Source organism: Nanorana parkeri, unplaced genomic scaffold (genome assembly GCF_000935625.1).
Source record: "Nanorana parkeri isolate BGI_ZX_2015 unplaced genomic scaffold, ASM93562v1 scaffold1417, whole genome shotgun sequence".
Classification (NCBI taxonomy): domain Eukaryota; kingdom Metazoa; phylum Chordata; class Amphibia; order Anura; family Dicroglossidae; genus Nanorana; species Nanorana parkeri.
The window spans coordinates 333,276-351,925 of record NW_017307685.1 but is presented as its reverse complement, the minus strand read 5'-3'; the positions used below and the strand labels follow the sequence as shown (position 1 = coordinate 351,925).

Below are 18,650 nucleotides of genomic sequence, written 5' to 3'. Positions count from 1 at the left end.
CTCTCAGGGCCCCCCCCTCCCCCCCCCCCCCCCCCAGTAGCAGAAATCCAGGGCCCGGTAGCACATGCGACCGCTGTGACCCTGGTAGTTCCACCAGTGGTAGTGCACGGTGCCTCCTTGTGTGTGACAACCTCATAACTTATATCAGCTGAGCAGTTTTGGGCTGCTATAGATTAATTTGTCACACACAAGGAGGCACCTTTCTTCACACCACCTCACAACTTTTGCTTACTTCTCTCCTCAGCCATGACCTCAGACCTTCACACAGCCCCTGCTCCTCCCCTCAGCGTGTCAGTGCCACATCCTCCACTGGCATCAGCGGCAGTCATCATCTTGACAGTAACCGGCTGTGTTCTTCTCATATGGAGCCGGCGGAGTAGAGAGAGCTAGCCAGGGGGAGAGCGCAGCCTAATGACAAGACAGCAGGCTGCCAGATATCCCTTCCCCATCCATCTAACCACCGAGGGACTCCTATGGTATCATAGGAGTCCCTTGGTGGTTACCGGGGCCAGGTGCCGAGGCAGAACGCCAGGGCCAGGTCGCACGTGCGACCGATGCAACCCTGGTAGTTCCGCCAGTGGATTGGAGCCACCCTGAGACAGGAAGTTTGGTACTGGCCAGATCACCAGGTGAAAATAAAGGGAAAAAAAGCCTAAAAAGAAAACAAATGCAGCCACCACATTTAACGATTAGTAAGCTGCTATATAATACATTTTGGGGGGGTTTAGATTTGCTTCAATATGGCTATTATTCTCTATGGTCAGTTCCAACACATACCAAGCAAGCTTTGTAAAGCTGTATTACACATTTGGGTAGAGCTGCTGCAGAGGAATCAGAATACCACTTGAAAGCACAGTTAAAAACTAAAACTCAACTCCAGGCAGAATAAAAAGACACAAATTATTACAGCTCTGTAATCACTAATAAATCGTTGCATGTATTTTTCAAAGATATTCTGTCAGCTAAAAGCTGTTGACAGGAATGCCGTATGAAGCAGCTTTCAGTATCCTCCGGTCTAAGGCTGGGTTCACACCATTTTCCGGAACAGATCTGGAACATAGTGCATTGTGTTTTTGCCGCGTTTTTACAGCGATTGGAATTTTTTTTAACCTTAAAATGGTCGTACAGGTGCGTTCCATGCGTTTTTGATGCAATTTGATGCGTTCCAGTGCATTTGCGACTGCCCTGGTGGGAACAGAGGCCAGTAATAGCATAGGGATACATTAGGATGCATTTTGGGTCCGGAAACAGTCTGGTCTGGAGGTAATCTGGATCTGGTGTGAATGGGCCCTGAATGTTGGACTGTTCTGATCAGGCAAAGCTTTGACACCTGTTAGTGCTTGCTGCTAAGCCTTGCCCCCACAGGGCTGAAGGTTTGCCTAATCACAACAGCCTTGCATTCAGGCAAACCAGAAACTACTGAAACCTGTTGCAGGTGCCTCTGGGTACCTGCACTTCATGCCAACAAGCACTTCTCATTATTCCTAAACTTTAAGTCTCTTCAAAAAGAAACTAATGTAAGTAGGTGAACGTCACTTAATATTAGCCTGCTGCAACCCACTGCACAGCAGTACTAGGACACCCAGACAAGGAGAGGAAGGGGCTGCATAAGAAACAATCAGGTGTGATGCATGCAAATATACTGACAAGCAAGTTTCCAGGATAAAAGTAGAAAGATCACTTCATTAGTCTGCTGCTGCTCCTTCACTGTTCAATCAACAGATGTGGGGCAGGAAGGTGTCAGCAGTACATTCCTATACTTTAATAGAGAAATGTGAGTCCTGCTCCTGGCTGTGCTGTTTGGCAAGGCTGTGTAAATCTCAAGATTGAATGGCTAGAACTGCAAACCATCCCGTAGCGAAAACATATTTTTTTAAAGGTATTCCTCTGTGTATTTAGATATTTCCTGGAATTCAGCTTTTACAAATACAGGCCCAGTTGATCAGTTGTTAAGATGTTTGATTTGGTTACATTGTTTGTGCATATCAAGGCTGTGCAGGGTTGGTCTATGTCATTCTGCAAACCCAACCTTAACAGTCCAATCTTAAAAATTTTTATTGATGGAATGCCCTGTAAAATGTTGTACAGCATCATGAAATAAAGGTCTTCTATTCTCTATAAATCTTGTGTTCATTTACATTTTCAGCTTTAGCTTCAGTCCTGGTGCTGCTTTGTTGTAAAAAGATCCTTTCCAGCGGAGCCTACTTGCATCCACATATTCACCTTCTCCCATCATCCTGTGAAGGTAAAAAGTCAGAGTAAGACTTGATTCTGTGTGACACGCACTTCATGCATGAAATGCTCTAATTTACTGTCCTAGATGTCTATTTCTGCTACAACTGATTGTTCTCCTAAACTGGATTACATGTGACAGATTAGTGAACGCTCAAACTGAAATATTATTTGAAGTGGATTTTAATTAGCAGGATAATTGGCTTCAGAATACATGCATTTTATACTATTTTACTATATACTATTGCATTTATACTATTAAGGCTAAAGCCTTATTTGCACGTAACAGAATCTTAACCCTTTTGCTGCCAATGATGTGTACCACATGTCATGATATTAAAAGGGTTGCAACAAGCTCACAGCTGCAATAGTGAGCTCCAGAGTGAGAAATACAATGCTAAAGCAATCTGTACAATTAACCCTGATTTGATTACCTGTATCTCACTTCTTTTTTTTTTTTTTTTGTCTTGTGATCTGGGAAATGATTTTGTTTTTTTGTCTTGTGATCTGGGAAATGATTTTGTTAACAACTTTTGTAATGTTGGAGAGGAATTCTCCAGCAAGCCAACTAAAGTGTCCTTGTTTTCTTTCACAAACAGAGAGCCCAATACATCAAAGAGTAAGTGTCACGGACAGCGGACCGGGGCATGGTGCTGAGGGGGTATGGGGACGTGGGAAGGCCAGACGATGTACGGGCTATCACTGTCCTTCGCCTGTCCTCCTGGCACACAGGATTCGAAGACCATGCACACTGTTCTCACTAGTACAGGCGAGCTAAACCAGGCACTACCGTATTACCTCAAGTCTCCTGCATTACCACTGATCATCACTGGAGGGAGACTCCCCTAACTCAAGCTGGCTGGACACACACAGGCAGATGCCAATCTTGCACACAATTTAGTGTACTCTAATGGTTGTGTGGCAGCCTAAGTGGTTCTCTCACACCCCCTAAGATTCACCATGCTATCCTCTGAGCTAGAATCTTGGCATAACCACTTCTTCCACTGCCAACACACACAAACACATCCCTACCTGGAAATTACATATAACCAAGCTTATAGGCACTGGTGATACCATCGACTATACACATACAATAGACACACAACAGTCTCTTCAGATTCATGCGTTCTTTAGAGTAATAAATAAAAACACAAAACACCTTATTAACCCCTTCACGACCAGCGACGTATAGTGTATGTCGCTGGCATCGGGGCTGTTTAAACAGGCTCTGTTTAAACTTGTAAACCAAACGGCGGCTTTACAGTAGAAGTGATTCCGGCGGCTCAGCTGCCGCCAGATCGCTTATACGGGCTGGTGAACACCCCCGCCATGTTTCCCGGGCTCCGTTGCCCCTCTTACGTGCCCAGGACCGGCTTCTTTGGTGTCGGCGGGAAGCTGGGCAGGAGATGGACAAACCTCCGTTCGGCGATTTCCTCCCCGTTCTATGGGACCGGGAGCGATGCAGATTGCATCACTTCCAGTCCCATAGGTGTCAGTGCTGGGCTCCTGAAGCCCAGCTATAAGCTATTGAAGTTCAATCGACACTTCAATAGCTTATTGAGAGTGTAAAGGTGACACTGGGGGTCTTCTGGATCCCCAGCATCACCTTAAAGAGTACCTGTCACCACCATCTGCTATCACATCACATGTGATAGCAATTAAAGTAAAGTAAAAAAAACAAAAACCAGTTTTTAAAATTAACATATAAAATAAATGTAAAAATTATTAAAAACATTTTAAAAGTCCCCAGCCCCCGCGAGCATGTGCGTCTTCACGTAAACACGCGTCGGGTGTGCCTACGTATGAAAACGACAAACACCGGAGTGAGAGCAATATCTCTAGGGCATCTCTAAACTGATGACCTGTGACAGCTTTTAAAGCGTCGGGACTTTTTGGGGTACTAAACTCCAATAAGGAGTTGAGCTAATATTGTGCAACATAAGAATTTGCAACTGCCACCATTTTATTCTATAGGGTCTTGGCTTTCAGAAAAGATATAATGTTTGGGGGTTTTAAGTAATTTGCAGGCCTACAATGTAGAATATAACATGGGTGCAAAAAATGAAAAAAAAAAAAGTTATAACAATGAGACATACATACAAGCAAACAGTATAAAAATAAAAAGGGACAAACTTACAGAAATGACGACTAATCCAGTTTCCCGGGGTTGGATAAAAATAACGTGCACACCCTTTGTATGTGACTTTTTCTTGGTTTCAGATCACCATTATTATACTGTGGGGATCCAAACAAGTTGCCACCCACTGAGACAGCCAATCAGATGCAAGGGGCTAGAGGCTGCATATTTTCACCTGGGTCTAAGGTATCATATTTCTACTGACCATCTTTGAACCCTCATAACTATTTTCAATTATGAATTATGGGTCGAAAAGCGATGGGTTTGGTTCCAGCTATTGTTCTGCTATACATAGCGTCCAAACTCCAGCACTCTCTGGCTAACGGAACGGGAAATACTATAAAGAGACCCACTTATCAGAAATCCACCATATTGCATCATAAAACCCTCATGTTTAGTGTCAGGCAGCTTGTCTTTGTGCCACCACTCTTTTCCCTGAAGGTTCTATAATCATATGTTGCACGGGACAGCAGTTATGAAATATGACCCTTTTTTAGACACTTTGAACATTAAAAAAAAAACACAAAACATTTTACATTTCAGTGATTAACAGGCATGGAGACAACTTGCCTACAGCATCTAGGAAAGAACACACTATGCTGTGGTCCCCTGCTGGGGAAGCACAACAAACCCACATTTGCTTCAATTGACACTATACTGTACAGCTAAACATGTTTATGTAGATTGTTAATTAACTTGTAGGAACTGTATTCGTGGAAGAACTAAGTTAACTTTCAGAATGTTTTATGACAAGAAGCCAAAAAATATTAGATTTTTTGGCTGTACCATGACAGCAAGTGCTAAGATGTTTCAGCCACCAATTACATGCAAACATGCTTTGGTAGTTTGAAGTTGATTAGTGATATAGCAATGAGTGGAAGTGACCTAGTATAATTCATAGGAAAGCGAACCACTCAACCCACATGTGGTGAATCTGTCTTCAGGGGATGATATGAAAACTACAGACTGCAGTAAACGCAGTTAAAAATAACATTAGTGACATTTCTGACCGCTCCATTGCAGTTTTGCAGTATACTGGTTTTACTTGTTGTCACTTTAAAACATTGGTTTGGAAAAACATATCATGTTTTGATCTTATAGTAGGCCCTTATAGCTAAATTTATTGATGGGTCCTACATACTTGAAATCAGTTTCAGAGCATGCAACTCTAGTCCCAAAACCCCTGGATGATGGAACAGGTTAATTGGGGCACGAGTGCCAGAAGGCGTAGTTGCAGAAGAAGAATGTTGGACTTCTTTGGATGGCTGGTCAGGACATGTACAGCAAGGAAGCAGGGCAGGCTGAATGAACATCAGACAGGCTGGGTCAGCAACATGCGAGCAGCGAGGTACCAATACAGCAAGCGGAATTGTGGTCAAGAGAAGAGCCGAGGTCAGAGCCGTGTGGACAATGCAGTACAGAGCAGCAGGCAAGATGAGGTCTAGAGATGAGTTGGGGTTACGGTTACCAGAATATCAGAAGTGTTGCAGACGTAGACTCAAACTGCTCATAGCTGGATTGGCATATGTCAGCAATTAACTAGAAGTCTTGTTACACTGGAGGTGTCGACTTCCAGTTCCAGCGCCCGAAGAGGTAGATGCGTGCGTGTACTCTGTCCTGCCAACATTTCTGCACCCGTCTGAATACCGATACTGAATACAGCCTGTATGGTAACTGCCTTCTGAGATTTCCTGCTGCTCTCCGACCCGCTACCTCACGTTGCCTAATGTTCTGCTGTGCCAGTGATAGTATCCCACTGTGTCTTGTTGTCATCGGGGTTGATGAGCTGGTGATAGTATTCTAGAGTTGCTTCTGGTGTCCTCTGCTGCCTTGTGCTATAGCTGCAACTGAGCTTTGAACTGTGAAAGTTTGTCTGCTTTTTGACTGTTTCTCTGCTGCTGCACACTGTTCTGCTGCCTTTACTATTTCTTCGTGGTCTTTGGCGGTGAGCATTGGTCCTCAGCATCACTCTGGCTCCGCCTGACTTTTTTTGTGGTGACTGTAGCACTCTGAGGGTCGTCATGGCACCTTGTGGGGCTGCTATCTCCTATTCCTGCTATCCCAGTGGGCTACTGCGCCTGCTATACTTGCCTTTAAAGGGAGAAGGATAAATATGTTTAGGGCTGCAACAACTAATCGATTATAATCGATGAGAATTGTTGGCAACGATTCTCATCATCGATTATTTGCCGCCGCTCTGCTCCTCCGTTCTCCTCCCTGCTGGTGCTGGCTGCAGCGGTCTGTGTCCCTTTCAATCCCTGCTTCTTTCCCCCCTCCTCTCCCCGCCTGTTTTGGGAGAGGCAGCTGGGACACAGACCACTGTAGCCGCCACCAGCGGGGAGGAGAGACTGCTGTGACTGCATTCCCCGCTGCCCCCCCCTGTACCTCCGCTGCTGCCCCGGTCCTTCTCTTTCCCCCCCGTGCCTGCGCTGCCCCCATGCTATTGCAATTTGAAATATCCAATGCAGGCTAGCTAGTGCTCCCAGCAATAAAGTAAAATAAATAAATAAATAGTTTAACCCTTTCGCTGCCAAGCCCTCCGGAACATTTTTCAAATCAGCTGGCCAAGCCATTTTTGAAATTTTTTCCTATTGATTTGATTTTCAACTGTTGCTAGCGTTTGTAAAAGACCCCCCCAAACTTTTTTTACACTTTTTTTTCATAATTTCTTTTGTTTTACATTTTTTATTTTAATTTTTTTTTACATTTTTTATTTATTTTTTTGCCATATCACGGATTAAAATCAGATTAAAATAAAAAATAGGAAAGAACATTTTTTGGGTGTTATTTTAAATAAAAGGTTGGTTATTTTATTATATTGGCTTAGAGTTTTACAATTCACATTATTTTAAATCCATGAAACTATTTAAAATGTCTAATATAAAACATACAATTAATATATATATATTAGGGATGTCCCGATACCGATGCTAGCATCGGAATCGGGGCCCGATACAGGGCATTTTGACAAGTACTTGCCCGATGCCTAGCGCCGAAGCTTGCGCTGTTTTTTTTCGTACCTTCCGTGGTGGCCGGGGTCCTCTGGGAAGGCTGGAGGAGCGTCACGTCACTGCTGTGGGCGTAGCTCCAGGTGGGGTCTAATGTAGTTGGCCGGCAACCTAGAGCTCCGCCCACAGCAGTGACGCAACGCTCCTCCGCTCTGCCGCTCCTTCCGTTGTTGCTGGGGTCCTCTGGGAAGGCTGAAGGAGCGTCACGTGACTGCTGTGGGTGGAGCTCCAGGTAGGGTCTAATGTAGTTGGCCCGGCGAACTGGAGCTCTGCTCACACCAAAGACGCGACGCTCTGCCGCTCAGCGCCGCCGACGTCGTCCTCACATGAGAGGAAAAAAAAAGCTATCGGCAGCTCGTGAGGCACCTCCATTGCACAGGCACCATCAAATAAGGGCCTGTGTTAACAAGACACCCAGCTTGTCCATTTGTGCATGTTAGGTGAATGAGAAGGGTAGACAGCTGTGACACCACTTATTTTGGCACTAGGGGACATCTCTCATGGTTATTTCCCTTTATTCTGGGTCCAAGAATGGTTGATTCTTTCTGTGAACTTGAGATTGTTATCCTGATCAGTTGATGACTTTCTCTTGTCCATGGTTACCTTAAACCTTTATCAGCTGTACCTCATGCATCAGATCTGAAGGAAGAAGAAAAGATTTGTTGCCCATTGCAACATCGCTTGCACTGGAACGCACTGTACTGCAATTCCCTGCGTTCCAGTGCGATTTTAAAAAATGTGCATACTGTTCTGTTCTGAAGTAAACTTTATGCCTGTAACGCCGCATTTGTGTATTTTATTTTTTATAAATGACGGTATTAATTTTTTTTTATTTCATCTGATTAATCGAAGTTAATAATCGGCAAAATAATCGCTAACTGCAGCCCTAATTTATACTGTCTTAACTTTACACCTATTATAAAGAAGATTGTGCAGGAATTAGAGATGGGAAAGGATCTACCACTATCTATGTCAGGTAGATGCTACTTTGTGAAAATGATGAGCTTTGCACACATCCTCTATCCACTGTAAACTCTGCCCCTGCTTGCTAGCAGTAGATACAGTATATGCAAAAAAAGTGAGGGTTTAGAAACCCTTTACGCTATGAAACATTGCACATAAATAATCTTTCTTCATAAATTTAGGCCAAACTGTATTCTGCTACATTTCTTTGGTAAAAAAAAAAAAAACAAGGCTGGCACTAATGGCAATCAGGAATCTGACGGACTGAAAGGCTGGCAATCAGGACTCTGGTACTGTGGCAAAATTTCTGAACAGGTGCTTGACAACAAAGTATTGTTTGAACTGGTGGTCACTGTCTCCTCTCCTCTCACAAAAACAAACCGATGAGGCAAGAACGCTGGAAACTGCTACAATGTTTCCCTTTAGTGATCTGCTGTGATTGGTCACATCGATCACACAGTACAGAGCTGATTTCACTGGCACTGCATACATTTGTTTAAACTACACTGCCCAATGGACTGTGTGTTTAAAGTTACTTGCTAGTGTGCACTCGGGTGCCAAAAAAAAAAGATGTACATTTACGTAAACCCGCTGGGAGCTGACAGCCATCTAACCGTGCAGTGACTGTGGGCGGACAGCAACAGGCTAAAGGAAAATGGACTAATCAGGAGGTGCACATTTGACCTCAATTGCTTATGCGCACGGCTCACCTGAGGTAATAAACAGAGCAAGTGTGTTTGGGAGGATGGAATGCGAGAAATAAAAAAGTGGATAACTGCAGAGGGAGCAGCCACAGCAACAAATGTAAACAGGATGATAGCAGGTAGGATCTGTATTATACTTACCTCTCCTGCCTCTCATGTTAGGGAACGCCACTCCAATGAAGATATGATAGCTGGGTGAAATTTCTTCTGAAACTGATGCTTCTGGGAGTGTCAATCTTCTGCCCCCCTCTCCCTGTAGTGCTCATTAGTGTGTCTTAGAGTGACTTACGGGTTGACAGGAGGAACCAGTGAGCGATGAAGAAAACACAGTAGACTTGGTTTCAGAAGAATTTTCACTGGGCTATTTCACTTTGGCACCGTGGATGGCAAGAGAGGCAAGTATATACCATTTGTTTTACAGAACACCTTTAGTTTGGCGACTAGGGCACTTTAAATGCATTGAATACCTTTTTGCTTCTTTAAAAAAAACCCACTTGAACGTGCTCATACTATACAAAACACTTTTGCCTAACCCTTGTAAAGTTAATATGGTTCAGTGTGTGACTGTACCTAATGCACTTGTTGAACTGGTGAAATAAAAAAATATTTTTCCATTACAAAGTCTGCTAGTAGAGGTTGTTCCACAGTTCAGCTTGAACAGTAATTGAACTGCAGCCCTTGTAAAAAAAAAAAAAAAAGCTGCTATATTATGCTGATCTTTGGCGCTGTCCCTGGCAGACTCACCCCTCCATCTCCAGTGTGCTGCTCCTCTTTCAGGTTGAATTATGCCCATGCTATATAAGAATGCTTTAAGAATTGGCTTGAGAACTATGGGGTTGGGGCCTTTCCCCATAGTTCTCCTAAGGGTAACGGGAGGACACAAACTAGCGTCCTCCTGTCACCCAAAGCTCAGTATACTATACTGAGACACCGCAGCTGGAACGGATCCTGACAATTCTGTCTGGATCCACCCAGCTGCGTGAGTGACAGCTGGCTCTGCCTATCTAGAGGCAGAGCCAGCTGTACCCGCCCCATCCGTTCCCCCAGTCAGTGCTGGAGGATCGGACAGGGGAGGGGAATCGCTGCTGGGAACAGTGAGTGACAGTCACGGCCCTCTGCAGGGATAGATCGAGAAGTGAGCGAGCGTCGGTATGTGTTCGTTCACTTCCCGATATACTGAGCCGACCTGTGACAATTTTATTGTCACAGGTCGGCTCAGATTATGAGGCTGAATGAAAATCACTCACCTCATAATTCTCCTTTTAACTTTCGCCTTCCTTTCAGAAGTACGATTCACCGACAACTAGTGATTATTATGCTGCTTTGTGACAGGGGAACTGTCAGCTATGTTCTCTTTCATGAAGTACAGTCTCGAAAAAAATTAGAGTTTTACATTTCCTAATTGGCACCGAATGACTACATTCTGAATTTTTAACACAGTTACTTCTAGATCACTTAGCTTAGAGAGAACAGTTATTTTGACATATAGTAGAATGATCAAAGCACCATGCAGCTGGAAAACAGTATTTTTCTCCTGAAAACATCACTTTTTTATGTCTGATGCAGCAACGTAAAAGCAAAACTGGCTCTCCTTGTAAATTGTTGTGTTGGGAAAGATTCCCTTTGGAGGTGGCAATTCTTCCATTTAAAAAAAAAAGCCAGTATGGGACACAAAGTCCAGCAACACAGTTTACTATGACTGCAAGGAAGACATACACCTCCAAGTGTTTTGTACCAGTGCTAGATGAGTAGCACTACCTTTATATGAGTGTGTTTTATAATACTTTATAACACTATTAAATAAAATGATGAATTTACACTATGTGGAGTTTCTTTAGGTAATCATTAGGGGAATATTCATTTGAACTGATGGGAGTATGTGAAACCTGTGGAGAAAAATGTGATCATAATGAAGTTTTTAACACATCTGATGTTCTATTAACCACTTGCCGTCCGCCCGTTGTAAAAAAACGGACGGACGGCAATGCTGCATTGGCTACTCCATAGCCCACCGATCGTTTATATGTGCTCGTTTTTTCGCTGCCCCATCTGCGGCCCGGGACCGGCTCGGAGGGCATCAGGTTCCCCATTCACATTGAGCGATTTATCGTGCGGTAATTCCCGTGCGATATCGCTCTCCAATGCTTCTCAATGGGGCAAAGGGTCCTGCTGTCGCAGGTCGTGTGTCGCTACAGCTGGACCCTTTTTGGAGCGGATTTAGCCGAGATTCAAGCTTGCTCAATGCAAGCATTTGCGCGATATTGCGCAAAATGCAAATCGCGCGATTTGCGAATCGTGCAGTGTTAATGGGGCCTAAACTGATGAGCTGTATCAGCTTTTAAAGCGTCGCCTATGGCCAATTTTGGGTATTATCGTTTTTTGAGGTTTCGCGCACGCAATTTTAAAGCTTGACATGTTTGGTGTCTTTTTACCCGACGTGACCCCCGTCTTTTATATTTTACCAAAAAATTGGGTAATAATAAATGTTTTATCATTTAATATAGGGGAAACTGTTTTTTTTTTTTTTAAATTTCTTTAATTTTTCCTTAATAAAGTAAAAAATAAAACCCCCAGTGGTGAATAAATACCACCAAAAGAAAGCTCTATCTGTCCCCAAAAAAGGGTATAAAATTCATTTCAGTACAGCGTTGCATGACGGAATAAATGTCAGTCAAAGTACCGCAGCGCTGAATACTGAAAAATGGCCTGGATGGGAAGGGGGTTTAACACCGCGGATGTCAACTGGTTAATTTAGTGGTCATATTCTTGGGGTGAGTTTGCCCTTGGGCGGATACTGGTGGTGAAACACACTCAGGAAAAATCAAAATCACAATGGCTACATCAGAGGCTTCACTAGGGTTAGTGTCACCCGGTGCAGGAACTCATGGTGTCACCCTCTTCCCCCCCAAAAAAACTAAAATTAATTTAGAAAAGATTCAATTCAAAGTTAAAGAATTAAATTTGTAATTCAACAAAATTACAGGTGGGCTGTGCAGACTCTCAGGTGGGCTATGCGGGGTCTATGGTGGGCCGTGCTGACTCTCAGGTGGGGTCTATAGTGGGCTGTGTGGACTCTCAGGTGGCTGTGCAGGTTCTATGGTGGGCTGTGCGGACACTCGGGTGCCTGTGCGGGGTCTTAGGAGAGCTGTGTGGTCTCACCAGAGGTCCCAGTCGATCTCTGCGATTTTTCAATCACCAATGAATTACTATTTGACCCATGAAGAACAAAGCAGGAATAATTACATCACAATCAATTTCCATGTTATCTTCTATTCACTTTTTTTGTTACATTCTCATGCTTATCAATTCTCTCCTCTGAAAATACTAACCCGCAGCTCAGACACTCCGCTCTGATGATTCTCCCCACACCTGCCCCACACAGCTGAGCCGCTCTGCACCACCTGCCTACACCACAAGGACCGGAGGAGGAGAATCAGAGTAATATATTGCAGCTTACCAGTCCTCAGATGTGGTGACTGCATATGTTTCCTTTTAACCCCCCTTTATTCTCACCTGTGGATCTGGCCAGTAAGTTTGTTAATAGACCAAACAGTCCAGCAGAAGTAGCAGAGAGAGCGTTGAGACAAACCATTTAACATTGATGAGGCTGCTTGTAATGGTCAGCTTTTATTCATTTATGCAAAACCCTTTATCCCAAACAAAACTTAATTATGAAGTACAATAAAATTGTGACAAATTGAGACTTTTGTGGGTTTGAGTACCACTAGTACTGAAAGTCTGAACATTTTGTTTCTATGCATATTTTCCAAACAGTGTACCATCCCCAAACATTTCTCTCTAATTATTATATCCATGAGTGGTATTTAATTTTTAGACTCTCAGGAGTGTATACATTTGGACAATACTAATGACACCCAGTAGGGTGAAGGCATTTGGTAGGAGGCACCTTTGAGACCTCCTTGCCTATTTAAATAGACAAAAATGAGCAGTTAATGAGCAGTATGCTTTGATATATTAAATGTTTGCTTTTGGGTTATAACATTATACATATTGGCTTAATATAGTAATAACAGTGAATATTGAACAGTTTAATAAAAAAAAGGCAACCTGTACATATTTATCTTTAATGTATGATTAGGAAGAATTTGTTTCTAACACAAATTACAAAACACATGATTATTGATATTTTTTCCTTTTCTTTTAATTTAGTTTTCAAAATTAATGTAATTTCTCTGACAGAAATTATAAGCCAATTATGTAAACGAACTGTTTTTTATTATTAGATTTTTTTTTTACTAGTTGGACCAGTTCTGTCAGATTTAGACAGATTCTCAGAGGTGTCTGTACCATGTATGTGAATCTGGGGCTACTCCGCTTGTCATAGATATAAGAAACTGTTCTTGTTAAAACTTAGTGCTAATCTTTGTGAATTCCGCTGACTGGGTTTTGTTGGTAGACTTTACATGGAAGCAATGGGGAAGAAAAGTTTGTTGGCTGTTCACTTTCCCAGGGAATTTTCAGTTTGCATGGGCATCTTACCTTAGCTTAGTGAATGCGGTATAAATTCACTTTGCAAAGCATACCCAATCATGTGTAAGGAAAATTTAAAAAAAAACCAAAAGACTTCTTTTTGCTCGTACCTTCCCTTGCAAATTGAACAACCTATTTGCCTTTAGTAAATCAACCTCATGGGGAACTGATATAATATTCACAAGTGATTGTTTTTACATGGACTTGAATTCGGTTTCTAAAGTATTTGTATTTACTGATATGCTCTGTGATTTTTTTGTTGTTGTAACATTCTGTTTTTGTTACATTTGTATTCATTTTTGTGCACTGTTAATTTTATTGGTGGTCATAGTATTATAGTGTTAGTAGAATGTATATATGTACAAATAGGAGAGAGCTGTCTATGTTTCTACACAACACTTTTATTAAAATGTTGTTGCATACTAATAATAAAAGTAGAGGCAAACACAAAAGGTATTTAACTTACTTGTTCTTAATAAAGCCTCCTAGGTACTGTGCTCCATTGGGAAATGTGTAAGTGCCAATCCCATGAAACATATTGTCAATGAATTCACCTTTATAAACTGCTCCTGAAGGATGTTCAAGTTTCCCAAATCCATTCATCTGTGTTCAACAAAACAGACACAAATTCTATATAATGTTGTAAAATATTTACAAGCCAGATGTGCAAAGAAGACAAAAAAGGTGAAGGCGAAAGAACAATGGCAGCAAATTAGTTCTGTCTCTGTCACTTTCCCTTGAGTATGGCTTATGTTCTGCAGCAAAGAATGTCCCTCTGCAGCTTGAAGTTTTGCCAACGTCTTTCAAATTAGCAAATTAGGACACAGTTTAATCTATTTCCTCTTGTGGTCTCCAGACTCATCACAAAGAATTTTACATTCTCATATAGAGCTTATCTTTAAAGTGCACGTCATGAGAGAATTACGGTCATGTGAAAAAGAAAGTACACCCTCTTTGAATTCTATGATTTTACGTATGAGGACATAATAAAAATCATCTGGCCCTTAGCATGTCTTAGAATTGGGAAAATGCTATCTCAAATAAATAATGGCACAGTGTAATATTTCAAGTGTTGTTGTTCATCTGCGGTTGTATTTACCTAATTTTAAGACCTGCTAAGGACTATATTATTTTTATTATGTCCTGATACTTCAAACCGTGGATTTTAAAGAAGGTGTACTTTCTTTTTCACACGAATGTATTTGACTGTCACTCCTAATCTGCTTCTGACAATAATAGTTGCCTAGCTGGTCTTAATATTTCCAAGTCATACACCTAGAGTAAGCATGCTGCAATGAGTGTGAGAGAAAAGTAAGGAACAATTATGTCTTTACTTCCAGGTCTGTGAATAAGAAAACATTAAAGCCTAAACATCAAAATTACATCAAGCAACTTTTTTTCAGGAGGTCAGCAATGGCAGCCTACATATTTTTCTCATGACAGGTTCCTTTTAATCCTTTCGTTACCACCGACATATGTCATATGTTGCTGGCAGCGGGCCCCTTTAAACAGACTCCCAGCAGCTATAGCCATGGGGACCTGTTTACATGTGTAAAGCCAACTGTTGGCTTTACACTGGAAGCGATTCTAGGGGCCGGTGTAGTGTGCGCCCTCCGCCTTTTTTCCAGGACTCCGCCCTCCCTACTGCAGGCCCAGGATTGGCAACACGCGTATGGACAGGAAGCCGACCGGCGAACATTTGTTCGTCGATCTCTTCCCTGATGAATGGAACAGAAAGCGACACTGATTGCATCACTTCTGGTCCCTCAGCTGTCATTGCTCGGCTTCAGAAGCTGGGCAAGAAGGTATGGGAACACAATCTGTGCTCCCATAGTCTCTTTGGAGTGGAAATATGACACTAGGAGTCTATTAGACCCCTAGTGTCACCTTAAAGAGTACCTGTTACCACTAGTATGCTATCACATAGAGGGCTTGTAATCCCCCTTTGTGATTGCAATAAAGTAAAAGAAAAAAAAGTTGTAAAAAAAATTAAAAAGATTAAATAAAATAAAAGTCCCCCACCCCGCACGTATTGATGTAAACACGCATTGGGTGCGCCTACGTACGAAAACCACAATCACGCTACACATGTTAGGTATTGCCATGTGGAATCAATAATTCTATGGCCAATATTCATGGATACTCCTAAACTGATGACCTATACGGGTTTTTTAAAGTGTTGCCTATGGACAATGTGGGGTACCCTATTTTGGTCGCTATTTCACGGATGCACGCAATTTTTAGGTATCTACTTACTTGTCATAACCTCATCTTTCATATTTTACAAAACAATAGGAGTTATATTGTGGTTTGGGGCACTAAAATTAACTTAAGTTAATTTTTTTCCAAATTTCGGGTTTGATAAAGAGTTCCGCTAATATCGTGCAATGTAAAAATTTGCAACTGACACAATTTTATTCTACAGGCTCTTTGCCTTCAGAAAATATATAAGGTTTTTAGTAATTTTCAGGCCTAAAATGTGGATTATAACGTGTGCAAAAAAGGCCTTGGCAAAGAAAGGGTTAATATAGAACCCCTACTGTGATGCCATAAAGAAAAATAGAGAATATTGTATATATCCTCAATAATACAGTTTTTCCTCTTATGGTTGGCTAAGTCATAAGTAAACTCTTTTACAGCAGCTGATCCATGTCAATATTAGGTTGCTAGAATCAGAATATCTGCATGGAGAGCTAGCATAATTAACAACTGGGGCACTTGGGGAGTGGGGTAGGGCAGTGGTTCTCAACCTGTGCAACCTCAGGACCCACATTTGTCCTTGGTCATTGAAGCAGACCTTTAAATGCCAATATAAACTTGAAAAAAAAAACATTCACACAAGCAATAGTATAGGATTATCCAAATAAAAATATTAACAATACTATGTTTTCGTTTTTAAATACCTTGCGGGCGGCCAATTCCAATTTGAAATTCTGGTCCTGAAAACCCGCGGGCGGCCATTTTTGAGGAGGGCAAATGCTGTCCTGCTGTCACTGAGATTAATTCACGCACCTGTGCATCTTCATCAGCTTCCATGGCCACAGCCCCTTCTGAAGATGCATGGCTATCCTTGCGCATCTTATATAAGGAAACTACCGATCCACATGCATATAGTAAAGAAAGGGGCGGGGTATGTTATGGCATTGACCAATTAGATCACTTTTATTAAAAGGACTTGTCAAAAACTTAGGGGGTTATTCACTAAAGAGCCGAAGAATTAAGCCAAACCTTCAGCTAATCCTTCGGCTCGCTTGGTCTGCAGCAACCCTTTGGTTCAGCCGAACCGAAGGGCTGCTGTACAGGCTATTCACAATAGCCTGTGCAGCAGGCGAAGCATATGCGTTCAGCTTGGCAGAGCCGAACACACAGCTGAAGAAGGGAGAGCGGTCTGCCAAAACTGACGGTTCTCCCCTCAAGTTGTAAAAAAAGATAGAATGATTAAAAAAACAAAAACAGCGCAGCCATTACCTTTCTTTCTTTTTTTAATGAACAAGATCTCATTTTAGTGATGAATCAATCCCAGTGAGCATTGCTTTGGCACATTGATGCCATTTTAGCCATGGGAAAGCAGGAATTGACTGCTCTACAAGTGTAAGTACATCCACATGCCAGCATTTTTTACCTGACATGATTAGGTTATTATTAATATGTAGAAAGAGAGGGATACATTGGTAGATTTTGCTTTTTGGGTGTAAGGGTCCGCTTTAAGTCGCAGCGGTGTGGGCAATCAAACTGTCGGTGGGAGGTGCGTTTGGGGTGCCATTTAAATGAATTGCAATGCAATGCACCTCCCACACCAGAATGTGCAGTAGGTTGCGTGGTACAGTGCGGTAATTGCACGAGACTGTGCGATTAACGCACTGCACTAATATGAATAGGCCCTCAAAAACACAGACAGACACACACAACCACAGTCTCACACACTCACATTCTCTCACACACATACACACTCCCAATTTTTTATTACATTTTTTGATTTTTTTTAAGATCCACCCAGTCATGCTACCTTATGAGAACTGGAGTAGATCTTAAGCCTGGAGTTCACTGTGGGCTGCTGTGCTGTGACTGAGCTCCATCCATATGTGCCTTGCTTGTACAGCTCCCTTGCGTACCCTGTAGAGGTGTCGGGAGCAAGAATGTAACGTCACTCCGGTCCAGGCACCTCCACAGGGCACACAAGGGAGCTGTAAGCAATGCACGTATGCATGGAGCTCCCTCATAGCCATACTCCCAGCCCCACCCCACCCCACCTCAAGATGACACTCTGGGCCAGGCAGCATATTTTGAATGGCTGCTTGGAGCGAGAATTGGCAGCGCTGAGCTAGGGAGAGGTTGAGGAGCCTCTCACCTAGCGCAGTGTAAGGAACACGGCGACCCACTGAACACAGGGTCGCAACTCACCAGTTGAGAACCACGCATATGGTGAATAATGTTTTTTTTTTCCCATTTAGTTCAATGTTCAATTTAGTTCAATGTTCTTGGATTCCTTTATTTTATCATAAGAGAAAAGCAACACATGTATTCCCCCCTCCCTAGCAGTCTATACTTATCCTTTCCTTTACACCCTTGCCAATCCATTCAGCATGGTAGCCAAATTAAATATCTTGTACTCTTGAGTATGAAGGATTGTGTAACTCACTCCAAGTGACAGTGCTTTGTCAAGTGATGTTTCTTTAGGGAGTCCATAACCCTGTGTTATATCTCCCGCGACCTATAGCTCTTACAGGGCTTTTATTTGGTCTGGGCAACTGAAGAGAGCAGCAGCAGAACAAAAAGAAGGCAAGTATAAACTGCAGGGGAGGGCTACATTAAATCGAACCTGTCCTTTGACATGTGTGGGCTAAGAGTAAGTTCGCTTTAAGTTCAAAATGTTCCCTTTATTCTTTTCTTATATATTGTTTCAGCCTGCCTGAATGTGAGGATGTGTTCTTGTTTTTAGCTTAGTTAAATCTACCCCTATACCTGTACATTTTTTGATGCACTTGTATATATTACATTGTTAATCTGTTTTCATGAAAAGAAACAAGAAAAGCATTTTATAAAAAATTGTACAGGTTTGCCATTATGTAACAAACAGGCCTTTCTTGTCACAGTTGAGCGATTTTCAGTGTTTGC

General features: G+C 42.3%; 1 protein-coding gene across 1 annotated transcript in view; it reads right to left on the bottom strand.

The window, feature by feature from the left end:
* Nucleotides 1-2,060: 2,060 nt before the first annotated feature.
* The window catches only part of MORN2 (MORN repeat containing 2), a 28,796-nt gene continuing 12,206 nt past the window's right edge, over nucleotides 2,061-18,650 (bottom strand). Inside the window, exons 4-5 of the mRNA XM_018569885.1 lie at nucleotides 14,002-14,138; nucleotides 2,061-2,237 (exon numbers count right to left, since the gene is read on the bottom strand). Coding sequence (XP_018425387.1) covers nucleotides 2,135-2,237; nucleotides 14,002-14,138 — 240 coding nt within the window. The 3' untranslated portion in view covers nucleotides 2,061-2,134. The remainder of the gene's footprint in view (nucleotides 2,238-14,001; nucleotides 14,139-18,650) is intronic.